A 21,827-nucleotide genomic window follows, 5' to 3' on the forward strand; every position below is an offset into this window, starting at 1 on the left:
TGTGTGTCACGGTCATGTCCATTTAACATGTGCCGGCGAACCTGCAATTAACATCCCAGTGGTGTTCAAATGCTCCATCAAAAACCGATGACTCCCTGTACACTAGGCTTTTAAAAGCCTTTTTTGCCTGCAGACTTGTGTTTGAAGTTAGCCACAGAACTGTGCGAGGGCAGGATGCAAACAAATGTCTGGAAGGCATCACAGGCACAGAAGCTTATGGACTTTGGGATTCTATAGTCAACTCATCTGCTTAATTTGGCCACTCTACGCTAAGCAAAACAAGAAAAAATAATTTGGAATTAAGTGACAAAAATACGATTTATTCCTTGCAGCTGTTAAAATACAGTTCAACTTACAGTGGTAGCATCAGAGACATTGAACTCCACATGTGGTTCTGTCACTAATGAAACACAAATGCATGTGTATTCACCAGAGAGTATGTTTTGATGCAAGTGGATAAGTTGTAAGAAAACTGACAAGACCAAATGGCTCATCTAGCCATATCTTCCTGTATCAAGGTGTTCTGGCACTGCACAGCAGTCCCCTAGTGGTGCAAATCCTGTCACACAATGGCTGACCGAATGGATTCGTGCTTTTGGATTCGTGATTTTTCTCTGGCCATTCTAGGAGCTCTTGTGGAGGTGTTTTCCCCTTATCCTGACCTGAAAAGTTTACATCAATAATTTAACATTTTACTTTGTCAAAAAGATGCAAAACTACCACCTTGTTTTGTTAGGGTTGATGTTGCACACTGCATCTAGATGAGCTGGAACTGGGACTGCCTGAAGAAAATGCATTAACATTTTTTCTTGTAAGGTCTTTAGCAAAGCTTCTTGAATCACAATCTGTGGAGTATGTAACTTACGAGCTATCACTAATGTGGCATCAAGTGAAGCCAAAGGTAATAGCTATGGAGTCCTTTTCTCATTAGAAAGATACAATAAATACCTGAGAGCACAAATTACACGAGTGTGTCAATTCCAGATGACAAGGGTGAAGAACAGGTGAAACAAGTGGATGCGTGTGCTCAGATCCAGTCTGACATCCAACAGTGGGTAACTGAAATATGTGAAGAGCAGGCCACTTGCCATGGCTGATGAAATTGTGATAACATCCACTTCCTACCTGAGATTACTCCCCATATAACACTTGCAAGTTACTTACCACTCTGGACAGGAATAATGGCGCCACTATTTTACAGCACCAGCGTCACTGCAAGATCAGCTGCAATTTAAAGGCCTACAGAAACCCACTACTACCGACCACGCAGTCTGATAGCTTATATATCAATGATGAAATCTTAACATTGCAACACATGCCAATACGGCCGGTTTAGTTTACTAAATTGCAATTTTAAATTTCCCGTGAGGTATCCTGTCAAACGTCGCGGAATGATGACGCGTGCGTGTGACGTCACCGGTTGTAGCAGACATATTCTTCCAGCCCGATCCAAGCTAAAAGTAGTCTGCTTTAATCACATAACTACACAGTATTCTGGACATCTGTGTTGCTGAATCTTTTGCAATTTGTTCAATTCATAATGTAGAAGTCAAAGAAGAAAGATGTAGGTGGGAAGCGGTGTATTGCAGCTGCCTTTAGCAACACAAACACAGCCGGTGTTTCCTTGTTTACATTCCCGAGGGTGAAGCTTTACTATGGAACGGAGCGGTCAAACGAACATGGGTCCGACCACATGTCAACCGGCAGGTTTCGGTGAGAAAATTGTGCAGCTGCGGACTATTACCTCCTCCTACCGGAGACACTGGCGGTCACCACACCCGTGGCCACACCCCTCCGATTTTCAGGTACCATGTTATCTCACTAAAGCACTAATAACACAATAAGCACATAAGGGATTTTCCAGAATTATCCTAATAAATGTGTCTAACATCTGAATCGCTCCCACTGCCCTCGCCTTTTTTTTTTCTTCTTGTCCTTTACTCTCACTATTCTCATCCACAAATCTTTGATCTTCGCTCAAATTAATGGGGAAACCATCACTTTCTCGGTCTGAATCGCTCTCGCTGTTGGTGGCTATGATTGTAAACAATGTGAGGCTTTGAGGAGCTTCACAACTCGTGACGTTACGCGCACATCGTCTGCTACTTCCGGTACAGGCAAGGCTTTTTTATTAGTGACCAAAAGTTGCAAACTTTATCGTCTGTGTTCTCTACTAAATCCTTTCAGCAAAAATATGGCAATATCGCTAAAATAATCAAGTATGACACAAAAAATTAACCTGCTATCCCCGTTTAAATAAGAAAATCTCATTTCAGTAGGCCTTTTAAGTTAAAAAATGTAAAACAAGGTATTTTCAAACATGAAAACTTACCTATAAAGGTGGATCGTTTTATTGCTCACCATCTTTCTTTTCTTCATCAAAAAAAATGCTGCCATTGACCCTGCATCCACTGTAGAAGAGACAAAAGGATGCTTAACTCTGTGAGAAATCTGATGCTACCACAAACACATGCCCAACAGATGGAGATGTTGTGGAAAACTGGAAAAGCCAAATGGTACCAGACAACAACAAAAAAAGGAAGATTAGTTCTTTGTCCTAGAATGGCTGCATGCACTTCCATCAACGGGTAAGAAAAAGGTAAAGCTGCAATTGATTAAAAAATGGAAACCATCAGCAGCCTCTTAAAGTCGATTAAATCAAAAGTCTCTGTGCGAAAACACTTGTTCATTTGATGTGTTTTGTTATAGCTTATTTAGTTCTCTTTGAGAGTATTTGTATTGAAAATAAAAAGTAATAATATTGTAAATTGTAACGAAGACAGCAACCAGGTCCTTAGACTGGTAAAAGCCATCTCCACACAGGGTGTGACCCAAGTGGTCTAGAGGGCAAGATTCCTAAATAAAATATTTGAAGCTGTCCGACTAACATCTAGTACAGTGGTTCTCAACCTTTTTTCAGTGATGTACCCCCTGTGAACATTTTTTTAATTCAAGCACCCCTTAATCAGAGCAATGCACTTTTGGTTGGAAAAAAAAGAGAATTAAAATACAGCACTATGTCATCAGTTTCTGATTTATTAAATTGTATAACAGTGCAAAATATTGCAAATTTGTAGTGGTCTTTCTTGAACTTTTTGCAAAATAAGATATACAAATAACTAAAAACTTGTTGAAAAATAAACAAGTGATTCAATTATAAATAAATATTTCTACACATAAAAGTAATTATCAACTTAAAGTGCCCTCCTTGGGGATTGTGATAGAGATCCATCTGGATTCATCAACTTAATTCTAAACATTTCTTCACAAAAACAGAAATCTTTAACATCAATATTTATGGAACATGTCCACAAAAATTCTAGCTGTCAACACTGAATATCACATTGTTGCATTTCTTTTCACAGTTTATGAACTTACATTCATATTTTGTTGAAGTATTATTCAATAAATATATTTATAAAGGATTTTAAAATTGTTGCTATTTTTAGAATATTTAAAAAAAATCTCACGTAACCTTCAAGTACCCCCAGGGGTACGCGTACCCCCATTTGAGAACCACTGATCTTGTACACTACAAATGGATGCACATTGTAACATTTCTGATACAGAGAACATTGCGAGTGCTTATTTGTTAAAACAATATTCTTCACCGTATTGCAACCTAAGCAAACAAAGCACAAGGACAGTTGCATTCATCTCTACCTCGATTGGTGTCCTCCAGACTTTTAGCATCTGTCATCTTTCAACTCTTATGGAGGGATGACTCAGCCTTCCTGACTCAGACTGCCTATGGACAGAGAAGACAGCAAAACAGGAAATATAATGTGCATGAAGGGTTACCATGTTATAAGCTGTGAGAACTTATTTGAATTGACACTGACTTTGGCAGCCCTTTCTCAACAACTCCAGCACAAAGAGAAGATCCAGAGATTTCCCTCGTGTGAATTCCCCTCCAACATGATGCTCCAAGGACAGGCCTTCACATTAATGGCAGTCATTGCTTTTCAGGCAGGTTTGACCCACAGTGCTCTTCGACATTATGTATCCTGTCTATGACTGTTGTAATTCATCCAGATCATTGTCATCTCAAGGCAGTTAAGTGATCGCAACTGGTCTGGTTTGTCTTAGACATTTCGTCTCTCTCAGACTAGATCTGACCAATCTAAGTCTACGAGCGCGTACTGATGAAGCCTCCTCGGATGAGAGACGAAACGTCTTCTAAGACAAACAAAGCATTTCAGTCGCAATCGATTGACCTGATATAATATGCAATGTAGTGTCACGCACATTTATAATAAGATGTAATATTTACATTTTTTTTCATTTTAAGCATACACGGCGCACTAATTTCAAAAATGTATCACATTAGTTTTTTTTCTTCAACATTATTGATGATTACTACTCCCTGCAGACTTCTTGAGAGCCAACAAACACAAAACATCACTTACATTGTTTGCTGTCACTAAGATTTAGACTGATTAGAATCTTGTCATTTAGATGAAGAATGACTCCTAATCCTCACGAAGAATTAGAACCCAGATATGTGTTGTTCACAACTGGACCGCTTAATTTGTCTTAGAAGACCTTTTGTCGCTCAAGAGTTGGCTTCATCAGTTCGTACTCATAGACTTTGATTGGTCAGATCTGGACTTCGCAACATCTTCCAAGACAAACCAGTCAGTCTAGTTGCAAACTATCGAACAACCTGGATGAATGAGAACCTTCATAAGTACATTTCATATACACTTAAAGCATGTATATAAAACCTTAATGGTGTTTGGATGTTTTTTTTACAGCGCTTTATTGGCAGAATAGAATGACGCCCATTGGCTCCATTTGAAGCTGACTTTTGATCGCATGTATTAACTATTTAGAATGCATTAAAAAATGGAAAAACTTGTTCTTATCTTACATAAGAATTGTGACTCTTATGCAATATTCAAAACAAAAGTGCAGTTCCTTAAGGGATGTTCAATACACCTGGTCCATGAGTTGTTAAATAATCAACTATTCACTGATCTCTCTGTGTCCCAGTTGTACTTAAACATCCTGTTGTTCAGCCTATTATGAAGACCAACATTAATCCTGCAGAACAGTAATTATAGGCCAATTTCTGGGGTGTCTAAAGTGTGGCCTGGGGGACAATTGTGGCCTGCAGATAATTTTCAATGGCCTGTGGTACTTTCTACAATCGCTATTAGAAATGTTTTTGAAAATAATTGAATAAAACAACACCAGTGTTATTGTTAAACTATTCAATGCTTTAATTACTTAACATCTAAAATCTACTTTGAATCACTCTCTGAGAAAATGTTTGTGTTTTCCAAATAAACACGTTTCCTTTGACCAAAAAGGGCATAAAACCGACAAAAAACACAAACCTATGATTGACAGATAAAGTTGACCTAGAGGCTTAAGCGTTGAAAGTTAAAAAAAATGTACGACTTAATACTTTAATGAGTTGGGCTCTTTTGGATACCTAAGAATTTTAATGGGACATTAATTTTTTAAATTGCCATTGCTTAAAAAATTAATTAAAACCAATGTTATGAAATATTGACTTAAGGGCCCCAAATAAAATATTCCACTATGAAATGTTTGGCGGGGAAAATGTAGCATATTTTGTGTTGCCATACAAAAAAAAACTATATCAACAAACAGACCTGAAGTTGATCTAGAGATTTAGGGTTGGAAAAAAACAAACAAAAACATAATATATAACTTGTTTTCAACATTTATATGACCGAGACCCTTCCACGTCCCCGGAACCAAATTTGAGGACAGCATTAAAGGGTGAAAAAAATATCTTTATTGTATTAGCATTAAAAAAAAGAATAGATACTTTTTCAGTATGCAGCTCTGGTAGAAAAAGTTAGGACACCCTTGAACTATTTCTAAGCTCTTTTTTTTTTTATATTAAGTTTAAAAAAAAAAAAAAAAAAAAAACATGGCTCACCTTGAGCTAAATGACATCACAAGAAATGTCAGTCAGGTTTTAAATCCCGCCACAGTACAGAGGCAGCAATGTTTGACTTGATTTGAGTTCGACTTTAGTGTTAAATATATTACTATCCTACACCGCCATTTTTTCCACATAACATGTTGAATTGTGCAAGTGTAAACTTGTTTTTGAATGTTAATGAATTTAATAGGCATTTTCCAAATAAAAGAAACTAATCTCATTACCTTTATAAAAATAACATGCAAAGTATGAATATGTAAAGTGTAAATGCGATTTACCAAATTACCAAAAAAGGAAAAAGTGTGCTGGACAAAAAAGAAAAAAAAAACAACGAAAAAAATTAAACATGCAAAGAGTTAAAGTCACAATCGGAGTTGAATTAAGAAATGGCTTTCTTTTTCTGACGGAGCGGGGACTGCACGTTCCACTGCCTCAGTCCAGGAGAAGTTCTGAAACGCAAAAAGAATATCATCTATCATGACTTTTGTCTCATAAGAGATCCAAAATAAACCAAGTTGTACAAAAACTGACTACATTTTCCCCAAAATGTGGGAATGCAATTAATCCATTCCACTGCAGTCACCCAACCATGAACTTAAAACATTCTATAAAAAATAATTATAGTTTAATATGCAGAAATCAATGTGAAATGCATATAAATGAATGAAATGTATAAATATTTAATATGACTTTTACTTGTTTTGAACGCTTTTGCTGGTGAAGGGGGAGGGAGTGGACATACTTTGTACTTTACTCTGAGCTATTTCTTGAGTTCAATAGTGTTCATTGCATTTTTCATTAAGGTGCTCTGACTTGGAACTTTATTTGATTCCATGGTGGATTATTTTTCAGTAAAAAACCATGCAGAGACTGAATTAACGTGTTCAATTCTTTATTAGGGCACACAATTCCACCCAAATACAGGGGCAAATCGAATAGTTTGTTACGTAAAATGTGTGGCCATACAATAACCGAGGTGGTACACTGGGGGTGTCCCGATATTTATACCGGTCCAATATCTGCAAAAAAAATAAGCAAGTTTGGATGATATAGGGTTGCATGTAAAATATGTGATATGATATCTGCTAGAAGCAGTCCTAAAGCGTGTTTACTTGTGCAAAGCTGGGCAGCCAGTTAACATCTAAATATTGTCCAATAAATGATAAATGGGTTGTACTTGTATAGCGCTTTTCTACCTTCAAGGTACTCAAAGCGCTTTGACACTACTTCCACATTTACCCATTCACACACTGATGGAGGGAGCTGCCATGCAAGGCGCCAACCAGCAACCATCAGGAGAAAGGGTGAAGTGTCTTGCTCAGGACACAACGGGCGTGACGAGGTTGGTTCTAGGTGGGATTTGAACCAGTGACCCTCGGGTTGCGCACGGCCACTCTTCCACTGCGCCACGCCGCCCCTATAAACACACAAGGTTGTTCTTTTCTTGTATTTTGGTCAAGTCATTTACGAAAGGTAAACATGGTAAGCTTTAGACTACTAGGAGCTAGGAGCTACACAGAAGCTAAGCAAACAATAGCATACAACCTAGGCATATGTAAGTGTCTTTAATTGAACAATATTGCAATCTAAAACAGCACATTTGTAAATACAAAACAAGTATCAAATAATTATTATATTTGCAAATAGGTTGCATTCACTTGACATCACGTCCGGCTCAGTAACTATGCAAGGCTCAAAAAGGTGAGTCAGAAAGCTTCATGTTATCTGGACTGCATTTTGCCTTTCTTGGAAAAAATATGCCCCATGCTTGAGTTGTTTTAGGCTGTTGGAACAGATCAAATCGCAAAAAGAATAAAAGTTTTTTCAAAGTTCATTAAACTACTCAAGAAGGGCGCAAGATTGAAAGATTTTACGAAAGACAAGAAAATAGGCTCCCATGGACTGGACTGTGTGCCAATCGAGTCGAAAAACGCACAAGTTTGCAGTGATCACTTTGTTGGTTTGTTTGATATATTTTAAACATTTAGTATTTTGAATTTAGGTATTATGTGTATTTCATCTTGTTTTGGAATTCCTAAAACAAATTTTTGCTGCAATATATGTTTCGTAAAGCACCAACACGTCGAGTCTAAATAAAAGACAGCAATCATAAATGAAGCTTTCAGCACAGACACAATTTTGGGATCTAAGTTTTTATTTTGATAAAAGACTGGGGAAAAAAAAATGTGTACTCATAAATGGCACAAACAACAACAATAAGGCAACAAACATTATTGTCAACGCAAAGTGAAATCACAAAATGCAACCTTAGCTAAGCAAAAATAAAGCATTGATTTATCTGGGAGAGTCCTGACACCAATTGTTTTGACCCAGCCAAACACAAAGAAGTTGTCCACCCCCAAGCTTTTCCAAGTTTTATCATGTAGAATGGCGTCTGGAGCACCAGATAGTTTGTTTGAGAATGCGACGACGGGTAATCCTTAAGATCACGCGACAAATTTTATGTTGATAACGTATAGGGAATGATTCCATTGCATAGTTTGCCTTTGTTTCTCGTATCTGCTTTTTAGTGGTAAGATCTAGGCCCTTTGGGTACCCAGATAGATCGCACTCTGTTTGCTGCACAGTAGCCATGTTGGTTTGATGGCCCACCACTGTTCACTTCCGTTCAAAAGTCACGTGACCGAATACAACCTATTACTTGTACATAGAAAGTCACCTAGGCAGAAGCGTACTAAAAAATATCCAGCAACAAATGTGTCCGCATCATTCAACTTTAGGAGCTTAACGTAATTAATTAAGGCCACTAGGTGACACCACAAAAAACATTACTATTTTACTTCAATTTAAAGACGCCATAAGTCCATTCCGTACGGTTATTAGTAGTATGATATTTCACCTCTTTAAGCAGACCAATGAGGCCGCGGGAGATTGAGATTGATTTATGACCCAAAAGAAGGCATGGCCTAAATGTGCCACCTGGTAAGGTGGGGCAGCGAGGGTGACGTCACACACAGTGGGCGTGGCCTAAAAGCGCCACTTAGTAAGAAGGCAGAATGGGTGAAATAAAACCGGAAGCAGGTCTACATTTTATTTTGTAGTTCTCTTAAGACCACCACCATTTTAATTGTAGTCCTTGAGTCAGAGTGACTTATGACCCCTACAGGGACCCCGTTTACACTGAACACCAAACCACATTTTTTTTCTGCCTTCAATTGACAATCTGATTTTATTTGCCAATCTAAACGCTCCAAACTGCTTCAAATCTGATCTTTTGGCATCAGATTCAGGCCACATGAGAAAGTAGTCCTGAATCCGATCAACCAATCTGATCTTTTTAAAAGTGACTTCAGTCTGAACTCAAACAGACCTGTATGTGACCTGAATGCAATTTTTTTCCGTCAACTTTAGGCAAGCTATGTCACTCGTACGCGCCGGAAAGATGCAGTCACCAGTGGAAATGGATATTTCATGAAAACACCCGATTTCGGTTTGTATTTTAGACGACTGAATTTCCGGTGCATCACTTGTCAATAGTGTGCAAATAATAGGCTATACGTAATATGAATATATATATTGATTACGAAGAAACAGCGATAGTTGAAAGGCTGGAATTGATGCTGTGGCGCATTTGTTTACATGTGAATTGAAAAATAAAGCTCCCGTAGATCCACGCTGTCTGTCTCTTCTACTGAACAGCCATAAAAAGATTAGAACCCTCCCAAATATATTACACTATATACATCCATTCATATATGATATTACTTTCGCATAAAAAAAAACATTTTTAAGGTATTGCGACTTATTTTATTTTGTAGTAGTAGCGACTTCCTACCAGTCAACTTTCTTTGTTTTCACTTTATCGAAGTGCGCATGCAAGTGATGTCTAGGGCTACATTGGAGCCTGGGCGTGTTTACACTGAAGTTTAATAAAAATCACACTTTACTTGCAGTGTAAATAGTCCGCTGGAAAAAAATCGGATCTAAAAAAAAAATCTGATTTGAGCCACTTTGGCCCGCAGTGTAAACATAGTCATTGAGACCCCTTCAGGCAGAAGTTAAAACTTCCACATTAAGTTTTTTATGCGGTCATCTTCTTTTTTTTACTATTTATTGCTGTTATACCAGTTTTAATGCTTTATCTACATTCTCAGATGTATTATTTGATGACAGTGATTTATAATTTTTAATTCACTTTTGCTTCAAGTAAATAGTGCATTAACACCCATGTTTCACATCATTTTAACCCAATTACAAAATGTTATTTGTATACCACAGCACACCCATGTATTATTTTATGTTACTTGTTTTGGACTACCAAGGCTGTTTTTGTAACAGGAGTTTAATAGATATGTTTAACTTAAAAAGTTAATTTACTTTATTTTAAAAGGTATAATTTGTGTCTCAAAAAAAATTATATTGTCTTTATATTAAATTTTACTGTCTACTTTTTGTCTTAAAAGTTTCTGAACTTTTTCCTATATTAAAACTATTATATTATCTACTTTTTATCTTTAAAAAATAGTTAAATATTATGTAGTATGGTATCTACTTTTTGTCCTAAATAAGTTTCTAAACTGTTGTTCTCAAATTAAAAGTATTATCTGCTTTTTTTTTTTTATCTCAAATAAAAGTTTATTAACTTTGTCTTCCCCCTGCGACCCCAAAAGGGACAAGCGGTAGAAAATGGATGGATGGATGAATAAAAGTATCAAAACACTTTTTTTCTTTCTTTCTTTCTTAACTACAATATTGAATAAAGGTTGTTTTTACCTTTTAAAAAAAAGTTTGAGCTATTTTCCTGTTTATGTTGGTGTTAAATACAAGTTAAACACATTTAAAGTATTGTGTTTATTTTTTTCTTGAATAAAAGTTTCTGACCTTACTTTATGAGCATTATACTGTCTTGTAGTGATTTTGATTTGAAATACTGCAATTTGTTTTAAAACCGTAACTTAGAATAGTATTGGATTCACATACCTTTAAAATCCATAACATTTAGCTTAAAAAAGTAACTCCATTGTGTCATTTAATGGAGACAAATTTATTGCTACTAAGTATTTTATCTTTTTACTAGTTTGCTTTCTTTTCCTGTATATATGATGACTTAACTTGATGTTATCTTTAAATATATCAAAATAGCAGTAAAGTCTAATCCACGTAGTGGTTTAATAATACCACATGTTTAATTGTCTGTTAATACACTGTAGGAATATTAGTATTTTTCCGCTATTTCGATTAGATTTTTTTACATGTTATATTTACATGTTGTGAACTCAAATTGCATTAAAAGCGTATTCTGGCTAGATTTCAGATTGTATTTGGGCTGTTTTTAACTTAAATAACCTAACAAGACATGGATAAAAAGTGCATACACGGTGAAAAGGGGGGGCTATGTGAAAAGGGTCACCATTATAATCCATCAATACATTTTTAAATGTCAGACGGTATGGCTCCAACGATTAGTCGACATTGTCGACAATCAAATTTTATATTTGTTGACGATCGTCATAAGGTCATCATTTGTGTTTTTCTGGACGGGAGTGGGTCACTCGCAAAAACATTCCCAGTGATAACATACAAAGTGTGGGAATCATTCTTTTTCTTCTTCAAAACATGAATACCTTCCTCATTTTGCAAAGCGGACCTTGTTTTTATGGCATAACATTTGTGATACGTAAGCATTTAAAGCGGAGACATGATGTCGGACATTTGGAGGGTGATGCGGACACAGCCTCTGTAAGAGTACTGTTAGAGCAGGGGTCACCAACGCGGTGCCCGCGGGCACCAGGTAGCTTGTAACGACCAGATGAGTCGCCCGCTGGCCTGTTCTACAAATAGCTCAAATAGCAGCACTTACCAGTGAGCTGCTTCTATTTTTAAAATTGTATTTATTTACTAGCAAGCTGGTCTCGCTTTGCTCGACATTTTTAATTCCACGAGAGACAAAACTCAAATAGAATTTGAAAATCCAAGAAAAATATTTTAAAGACTTGGTCTTAACTTGTTTAAATAAATTCATTTATGTTTTTACTTTGCTTCTTATAACTTTCAAAAAGACAATTTTAGAGAAAAAATACAACCTTAAAAATGATTTTAGGATTTTTAAACCCATATACCTTTTTACCTTTTAAATTCTTTCCTCTTCTTTCCTGACAATTTAAATCAATGTTCAAGTAAATTTATTTTTTTATTGTACAGAATAATAAATACATTTTCATTTAATTCTTCAATTTAGCTTCTGTTTTTCGACAAAGAATATTTGTGAAAAATTTCTTCAAACTTACTACGATTAAAATTCCCCAAAAATATTTTTGCCAAATCTAGAAAATCTGTAGAATCAAATTTAAATCTTAATTCAAAGTCTTTTGAATTTCTTTGAAAATTTTTGTTCTGGAAAATCTAGGAGAAATAATGATTTGTGTTTGTTAGAAATATAGCTTGGTCCAATTTGTTATATATTCTAACAAAGTGCAGATTGGATTTTAACCTATTTAAAACATGTCATCAAAATTCCAAAATTAACCTTAATCAGGAAAAATTACTAATGATGTTCCATAAATTATTTTTTTTATTTTTTCAAAAAGATTCGAATTAGCTAGTTTTTCTCTTCTTTTTTCGGTTGAATTTTGAATTTTAAAGAGTCGAAATTGAAGATAAACTATGTTTCAAAATTTAATTTTAATTTTTTTTGTATTTTCTCCTCTTTTAAACCGTTCAATTAAGTGTTTTTTTCATCATTTATTCCCTACAAAAAACCTTCCGTAAAAGGAAAAAAAATGTACGACGGAATGACAGACAGAAATACCCATTTTATATATATATATATATATATATATATATATAAAAAAGGGGTATTATATATATATATATATATATATATATATATATAAAAGGGGTATATATATATATATATATATATATAAAATGGGTATTTCTGTCTGTCATTCCGCCGTACATTTTTTTTCCTTTTACGGAAGGTTTTTTGTAGGGAATAAATGATGAAAAAAACACTTAATATATATATATATATATATATATATATATATATATATATATATATATAAAAGGGGTATATATATATATATATATACACATATATATATATATATATATAAAATGGGTATTTCTGTCTGTCATTCCGTCGTACATTTTTTTTCCTTTTACGGAAGGTTTTTTTTTAGGGAATAAATGATGAAAAAAACACTTAATTGAACGGTTTAAAAGAGGAGAAAATACAAAAAAAATTTAAATTAAATTTTGAAACATAGTTTATCTTCAATTTCGACTCTTTAAAATTCAAAATTCAACCGAAAAAAAAAGAGAAAAACTAGCTAATTCGAATCTTTTTGAAATAACTATTTTTTTAAACAAAGTCAGCCAGCCAAACTTTGAGTTTGAGTTTATTTCGAACATGCAAGCACGTTACGTCACAATTTCCAGTTTGAATTAGTGAAGTGAATTATATTTATATAGCGCTTTTCTCAAGTGACTCAAAGCGCTTTACATAGTGACACCCAATATCTAAGTTACATTTAAACCAGTGTGGGTGGCACTGGGAGCAGGTGGGTAAAGTGTCTTGCCCAAGGACACAATGGCAGTAACTAGGATGGCACAAGCGGGAATCGAACCTGCAACCCTCAAGTTGCTGGCACGGCCATTCTACCAACCGAGCTATGCCGCCCCAGAAAAGTTTCTCTTTTCAACATGTTTGAAAAGGAGTGGGAAGAGGCAGAGCTTATTTAATCCTACCCCTTTTCTTTTATTTAACAGTTGCTAAAACTTTTGTTCACTTCCTGTTCTCAATTTATTCACAATATACTCACAATAAACATAAATAAATAAATAAATAATACTCAGTGAAGTTAGTTACATTTCATTTGGTGAGATGAGTAAGACTATTTTGAAAAAAAGTAACGGTTGGATGGATGAAATTAATTCGGAATAGTAACATGGTTCTTCTTTTTTGTACTTTGCAAACATTTTAAGTTTGAAGAGTTTCTTGAAGTGGATCATATTAGTACATAGTTTGATTTCTTTGCTTAATCCATTCCATAATTTAATTATACATACAGATATACTAAAGGTCTTAAGTGTTGTACGTGCGTACAAATGTTTTAAATTACATTTTTCTCCAAGATTATATTTCTCCTCTTTTTTGAGAAGAATTATTGTATATTCAGTTCAGTTCAGTTTATTTTCAGTCTAACAAAAACATATTCAAACATAGATCACGATTCAAAAATGAATAACATGACTGAAACAGGCAGAAGCAAAAAAGCTTATATTTTTTACATTCAATTAAGTTACCTTTTCTAATAATTTTGTAATACAAAAAGAAATATAGTCATTCAGCATTTACATTTAAGTTGCCCTTTAACAAATAATACAAAAATATGTACTTACACACATGCACTTTTTTGTAAATAGATAAACATACATACCTTCTAAATACAACATTTAACCAAACAAACATACATTTCTAGTTCACATAACTTTTTAAAATACATTGTGACATGTTCTTTTTGAAATTAAATACTGAGTCACTCATTTTTATTTCTTTACCAACAGAATTCCAAAAATTAACACCGAGAACAGATAAACATCTACGTTTAACAACTAGTCTTGCTTTTGGTAAAATAAACTTAGATTCATCTCTTAGATTGTATTTGCTGGTCTGTAGAGAGAAGTATATTTGAATTCCTTCTGGAAGAGTATTTATTTTTGCTTTGAACATTATCTGTTATTTTATAATAAACAATATCTTGAAATTTCATAAGTTTTGATTTAACAAATAATGGATGGGTATGGTCATAATATCCTGCTTTGTTTATTAGCCGTACAACTATTTTTTTGCAGCAAAACAATATAATTAATTATGGTTTTAAAAGTGGTTCCCCAGAGTTCTACACAGTATGTCATGTATGGAAGTATCAAAGTATAATAAATTGTTAACAAAGAATTATAATTAAGTAATTATTTAGTTTTATACAAAACACCAAGTGTTTTTGATATTTTTGTTTTTATATAATTTACATGTTGTCTCCATGATAATTTATAATCAATTATAACTCCCAAAAACTTAGTATCAAAGACACGCTCAATTTGATCTCCATTTATTTTGATATCTACTTCATTAGATACCTCAGTTTTGGTACCGAATATCATAAATTTAGTTTTAGCAATATTAAGTGATAATTTATTCATATCAAACCAGTTTATTGTGTTTTTAGTCAAGCCTGTGTCCTCATAAACAGGTATTTTTTCTGCAAGTGCAGGGCCCATATTAACAAAATAGTCATTAAATTATTCCACTATTATTTATTTTTTGTTTAGTTTTATATCATTATCATTTATAAAGTAGCTCGGAGTCTCATGATTTTTACATCTATTACCTAAAACCTGGTTGATTGTGTTCCACGTTTCTTTAATATTATTTTTGCTATCTTCAAATTTCTCGTTAAAATAACTTTTCTTTTGATTTCATAGAATAGAATTCAACTTATTTTTATAAATTTTATACTCCCTTTCATTTTGTTCAGTTTTATTTTTTAAGTAACTTTATGGCTGGCTCACATCGTGGTCACTCCGTGATCACGTACGACCGCAAGACACTTCTGGATGTGGACACATCGGGCCGTTTTGGACTGATAGACGCGTGCGTGCTAAACATGCTAACTAGCATGGGAATATGTCGGCGGCTACATCCAGCGGCCTGTGAAGCAGCGGAGTCTAGTAGCAGCGGGGGCCGTCTACGAAGCAGACGCCAGCGGTGTGATCGGAAACGCGGATGTCGAGCGGGGCTAAAAACAAAGCAGAAGGCTAATCACCACAGAACACCACTTCCCTCCATCCTGCAGACGGATTTAAATGGAAAATGCGAGACTACTGGTCTGGGTAAGGAGTCAGTTAAATTAGAACAAGTTTTTTCTGCTTTGAGTGTTTCAGAGTTGGACATGTGTTTTACCGAGGTGGCTAACTATGATGCGTGCAGTTTATCAAAGCAACAAACAAACAATCGGAAAATCCCCGTTACTGAGGTGGCTAACCATAATGCGTGCAGTTTATCAAAGCAACAAACAAACAATCGGAAAATCCCCGTTACTGAGGTGGCTAACCATGATGCGTGCAGTTTATCAAAGCAACAATCAAACAATCGGAAAATTCCTGTCGTATAAATTCCTAGATATGGTCGTAATTATACTGAATGCACTGGGCATAATAAACACAACATTATCAATATTGCTACTACGGATAATTTGATCAAAAATTCCCTGAAACAGCCCACTACCTATAATATAGGTTTTTTAAACATAAGATCATTGTCTCCCAAAACGTTATTAGTTAATGATATTATCAGAGACAACAATCTTAACGTCATCGGTCTCAGCGAAACCTGGCTTAAACCAAACGACTTTTTTGCGCTAAATGAGGCATGTCCTCCTAACTTTACACATGCGCATATTGCCCGTCCGCTTAAAAGGGGTGGGGGGGCCGCACTAATATACAACGAAAACTTTAACCTTAGTCCTAGCACAAATAATAAATATAAATCGTTTGAGGCGCTTACTTTGAGGTCTGTCACACCGCTGCCTCTATACCTGGCTGTTATCTACCGCCCCCCAGGGCCCTATTCGGACTTTATCAATGAATTCTCAGAGTTCGTTGCTGATCTAGTGACACACGCCGATAATATAATCATAATGGGGGACTTTAATATCCATATGAATACCCCATCGGACCCACCGTGCGTAGCGCTCCAGACTGTAATTGATAGCTGTGGTCTCACACAAATAATAAATGAACTCACGCATCGCAACAGTAATATGATAGACCTAGTGCTTGTCAGGGGTATCACCGTTTCCAAAGTTACGATACTCCCGTATACTAAAGTATTGTCCGATCATTACCTTATAAAATTCGAGGTTCAGACGCATGTTCGTCAAACTAATAATAATAATAACTGCTATAGCAGCCGCAACATTAATGCTGCCACAACGACAACTCTTGCTGACCTACTGCCCTCGGTAATGGCACCATTCCCAAAGTATGTGGGCTCTATTGATAACCTCACTAACAACTTTAACGACGCCCTGCGCGAAACCATTGATAACATAGCACCGCTAAAGTTAAAAAAGGCTCCAAAAAAGCGCACCCCGTGGTTTACAGAAGAAACTAGAGCTCAGAAATTATTATGTAGAAAGCTGGAACGCAAATGGCGCACGACTAAACTTGAGGTGCACCATCAAGCATGGAGTGATGGTTTAATAACTTATAAACGCATGCTTACCTTAGCTAAAGCTAAATATTACTCAAATCTCATCCACCGTAATAAAAACGATCCTAAATTTTTGTTTAGTACGGTAGCATCGCTAACCCAACAAGGGACCCCTTGCAGTAGCTCAACCCACTCAGCTGATGACTTTATGCAATTCTTTAGTAAGAAAATTGAAGTCATTAGGAAGGAGATTAAAGACAATAAGTCCCAGCTACAACGGGGTTCTATTAACACTGATACGATGGTATACACGGCGGATACTGCCCTCCAAAATAGTTTCTCTCGTTTTGAGGAAATAACATTAGAGGAATTGTTACAACGTGTAAATGGAATAAAACAGACAACATGTTTACTTGACCCTCTTCCTGGGAAACTGATCAAGGAGCTCTTTGTATTATTAGGTCCATCAGTGCTAAATATTATAAACTTATCACTCTCCTCGGGCACTGTTCCCCTAGCATTCAAAAAAGCGGTTATTCATCCTCTTCTTAAAAGACCTAACCTCGATCCTGACCTCATGGTAAATTACCGACCGGTGTCTCACCTTCCCTTTATTTCAAAAATCCTCGAAAAAATTGTTGCGGAGCAGTTAAATGAACACTTAGCGTCTAACAATCTATGTGAAACCTTTCAACCCGGTTTCAGGGCAAATCACTCCACGGAGACAGCCCTCGCAAAAAAGACTAATGATCTATTGCTAAGGATGGATTCTGATGCGTCATCTATGTTGCTGCTCCTCGATCTTAGCGCTGCTTTCGATACCGTCGATCATAATATTTTATTAGAACGTATCAAAACACGAATTGGTATGTCAGACTTAGCCCTGTCTTGGTTTAACTCTTATCTTACTGATAGGATGCAGTGTGTCTCCCATAACAATGTGACCTCGGACTACGTTAAGGTAACGTGTGGAGTTCCCCAGGGTTCGGTCCTTGGCCCTGCACTCTTCAGCATCTACATGCTGCCGCTAGGTGACATCATACGCAAATACGGTATTAGCTTTCACTGTTATGCTGATGACACCCAACTCTACTTGCCCCTAAAGCTGACCAACACGCCGGATTGTAGTCAGCTGGAGGCGTGTCTTAATGAAATTAAACAATGGATGTCCGCTAACTTTTTGCAACTCAACGCCAAAAAAACGGAAATGCTGATTATCGGTCCTGCTAGACACCGAACTCTATTTAATAATACAACTCTAACATTTGACAACCAAACAATTAAACAAGGCGACACGGTAAAGAATCTGGGTATTATCTTCGACCCAACTCTCTCCTTTGAGGCACACATTAAAAGCGTTACTAAAACGGCCTTCTTTCATCTCCGTAATATCGCTAAAATTCGCTCCATTCTGTCCACTAAAGACGCTGAGATCATTATCCATGCGTTTGTTACGTCTCGCCTCGACTACTGTAACGTATTATTTTTGGGTCTCCCCATGTCTAGCATTAAAAGATTACAGTTGGTACAAAATGCGGCTGCTAGACTTTTGACAAGAACAAGAAAGTTTGATCACATTTCGCCTGTACTGGCTCACCTGCACTGGCTTCCTGTGCACTTAAGATGTGACTTTAAGGTTTTACTACTTACGTATAAAATACTACACGGTCTAGCTCCATCCTATCTTGCCGATTGTATTGCACCATATGTCCCGGCAAGAAATCTGCGTTCAAAGGACTCCGGCTTGTTAGTGATTCCCAAAGCCCAAAAAAAGTCTGCGGGCTATAGATCGTTTTCCGTTCGGGCTCCAGTACTCTGGAATGCCCTCCCGGTAACAGTTCAAGATGCCACCTCAGTAGAAGCATTTAAGTCTCACCTTAAAACTCATTTGTATACTCTAGCCTTTAAATAGACTCCCTTTTTAGACCAGTTGATCTGCCGTTTCTTTTCTTTTTCTTCTATGTCCCACTCTCCCTTGTGGAGGGGGTCCGGTCCGATCCGGTGGCCATGTACTGCTAGCCTGTGTATCGGCTGGGGACATCTCTGCGATGCTGATCCGCCTCCGCTTGGGATGGTTTCCTGCTGGCTCCGATGTGAACGGGACTCTCGCTGCTGTGTTGGATCCGCTTTGGACTGGACTCTCGCGACTGTGTTGGATCCATTGTGGATTGAACTTTCACAGTACCATGTTAGACCCGCTCGACATCCATTGCTTTCCTCCTCTCTAAGGTTCTCATAGTCATCATTGTCACCGACGTCCCACTGGGTCATTATTGTCACCGATGTCCCACTGGGTGTGAGTTTTCCTTGCCCTTATGTGGGCCTACCGAGGATGTCGTGGTGGTTTGTGCAGCCCTTTGAGACACTAGTGATTTAGGGCTATATAAGTAAACATTGATTGATTGATTGATTGAAGTAACTATCATACAGAGCATTTTTTCTATTGGAGGCCATTACAAGACCCTTCGTCATCCAAGGCTTATTTTTACTCACTTTCTTTGGTGTGGACTTCACGACTGGACAGCAGGAATTATAAAGTTCTAACCCTTTAATCAGAAATGCCCTGTATGAATCATTACAATTTTCAACATACACCCCTACCCAGAAACATTTTGAAAGCTCATTCTTAAATGCTTGTATTCTTTCAGGTGTCCTTAATCTTGTTAATTTGAACAATGTTTTTTGTGTTATATTATTTACAAACATACTTTGAATATTCACAAACACTGGAAAATGATCTGTGATGTCACTAAGGAGTATTCCACCTGTAGTTATGTCATGGATATTTGTAAAAATATTGTCGATGAGGGTAGCACATTCTCGCGTTATTCTGCTTGGTTTATCAATTATTGGTTGCGAACCATAAGTAAACATTTCATTCATAAAGTCATTAGTTGGTTTATGGGTTCTCCATTTTAATCAAAATTGAAATCTCCACACACAAAGACACATTTCTTGTTAGCTAGTTTTCCAAGTACTTCTGGTAGGCTGTCATGGAAAAGCTCTACATGTGACCCAGGTGTCCTGTAAATACAACTCAAATATGCACTACGTTCGTTGTTTATTTGTATTTTTATAGTCATACTCTCCATAACATCATCTATAACTAGACTGTCGATAATTTCACAGTAATATTTTTTTTGTACATAGAACGCAACACCACCTCCTTTTTTATTTTTTCTATTTATATTATAAAAATCATAACCTTCTAATATAAACATATCATTAATTTAATCCGTCAACCATGTCTCTGAGATGGCAATTGCTTGGAATGTTGATTTTAAAGATTCCAAACACTCTTGTATCTTCTCAAAATTAGCCCTGAGACTTCTACTATTGAAATGAATTAGCGAAAAACCCTTTAAATCCAAATTTTTAAATCTATCCTCTGAGTAATATGAAACATTTATGTTATGTAATCTACTTAAATTAATTTCTGGATCAATGTCATTACAAAATTCTCCTACTTTATCATCATTCATTTCTAAATAACTTAAATTTAGTTCCTTACAGCTTATCCTGTCTTGAATATCTTCATGCCCAGCTATACTGCTTTCTTCCTCGTCAGAAATATAAAAGTCAAACTCATTATTAGTCATCCTCCAAGGAAGTTTAACCAAAATATCAATAATGTACTAAAATGTACGATATAACTTAAAAAAACACATTATCCATAATCCTAATGTCCATATACCATGTGTAGCATATATTTTCATTGTCCACATACCATTGTCCTGATTCAACAAGTTATTTAAATTGTTCCAAGTCTTTCACGTTTTTAATCCATATTGGCTTCATTTGATCCGATCCATTTGGTTTTATGTAGACTTTGCCATGTCTCGTCCATGTAGATTGAATATTATTTTCTTTCCTGAGAATGCGGTCACTTCTTGCAATTTCACCATTTTTCTTTGTCAGGTGCTCATTCAGATAAATTCCAGTGCCCTTTAACTTTTTGGACTGTCTCAGCAGCTCCATTTTGTGTTTCTGGTTAACCATCTGCATCACTATTATTGGTCTTGCTTTAACATTCTTGTTTGGAAATGAATAGCATGTTGATATGTTTTGTTTCTCAACGATGATGTTTTTACCTCTGAAAAAGTCCAGGAGTTTTTGCTCAAGAGTTTCAAGTTCCTCCGTAGGAGCATCTTCACCTTGGTTCAGCCCAGCTGTAACTTGAGTATAACTGCGGTGTTTCAGCTCTAGTCCTGTGACCACAATGTCATTGACAAGTGATTGTTGCTCCAAATCCTCACATCTCTGCTCCAAGAGTTCAATCCTTTTGTCTCTCTGGATCACTTTCTCCTTCAGCTCCTTCACTTCCTCCATGAGGGCCATGATGTTTCCTTGTTGCTTTAGAACCTTAGCAATCTCTTCACCCGTGAAGTTTAGAGATTTCTTTATCTCTTCAAGTTCCTCTGACAACTTTTTAATTGTTATTGTCATCTTTTCAAGTAATTTTACACAGGTATTTTAGGTAACTTGATGAGCTGCACTGAAGTTTTCAGAAGGCCTGTTTGGGCCTTGATTTGATACTCTTAAATACTTCAGCCTAAACCCTTTCGGTCTGCAACATTTTTTTTTTTTTATAATTTATGAATGTACAACTGTTTGTTTATGAATGTACATCTGTTTGGCCATTGACGGAAAAATAATAAACTAAACTATCAAAATCGTTGGTAAAAATATTATCAATAAGCATGGCACAGTGTCCTGTGATTCTGC

The 21,827-nt window shown here is 36.0% G+C and overlaps 1 protein-coding gene and 1 long non-coding RNA gene across 3 annotated transcripts in view; both read right to left on the reverse strand.

Moving 5' to 3' along the window:
* Positions 1–299: 299 nt before the first annotated feature.
* Positions 300–3,771, reverse strand: LOC133558824 (uncharacterized). Of its 2 annotated transcripts, XR_009808020.1 has the most exons (4): positions 3,664–3,771; positions 866–2,411; positions 724–782; positions 300–662 (listed from the first exon to the last, which is right to left on the reverse strand). It is a non-coding gene; the product is annotated as an uncharacterized LOC133558824 (long non-coding RNA). The 2 variants fall into 2 exon arrangements; XR_009808019.1 differs by having other exon boundaries at positions 300–2,411.
* Positions 3,772–5,747: 1,976 nt separating this feature from the next.
* The window catches only part of ncapd3 (non-SMC condensin II complex, subunit D3), a 97,131-nt gene continuing 81,051 nt past the window's right edge, over positions 5,748–21,827 (reverse strand). The window contains exon 35 of the mRNA XM_061911059.1: positions 5,748–6,372. Within this exon, the coding sequence (XP_061767043.1) occupies positions 6,303–6,372 (70 nt within the window). The 3' untranslated portion in view covers positions 5,748–6,302. The remainder of the gene's footprint in view (positions 6,373–21,827) is intronic.

The sequence above is a fragment of the Nerophis ophidion genome, linkage group LG09, assembly GCF_033978795.1.
Source record: "Nerophis ophidion isolate RoL-2023_Sa linkage group LG09, RoL_Noph_v1.0, whole genome shotgun sequence".
Taxonomy (NCBI): domain Eukaryota; kingdom Metazoa; phylum Chordata; class Actinopteri; order Syngnathiformes; family Syngnathidae; genus Nerophis; species Nerophis ophidion.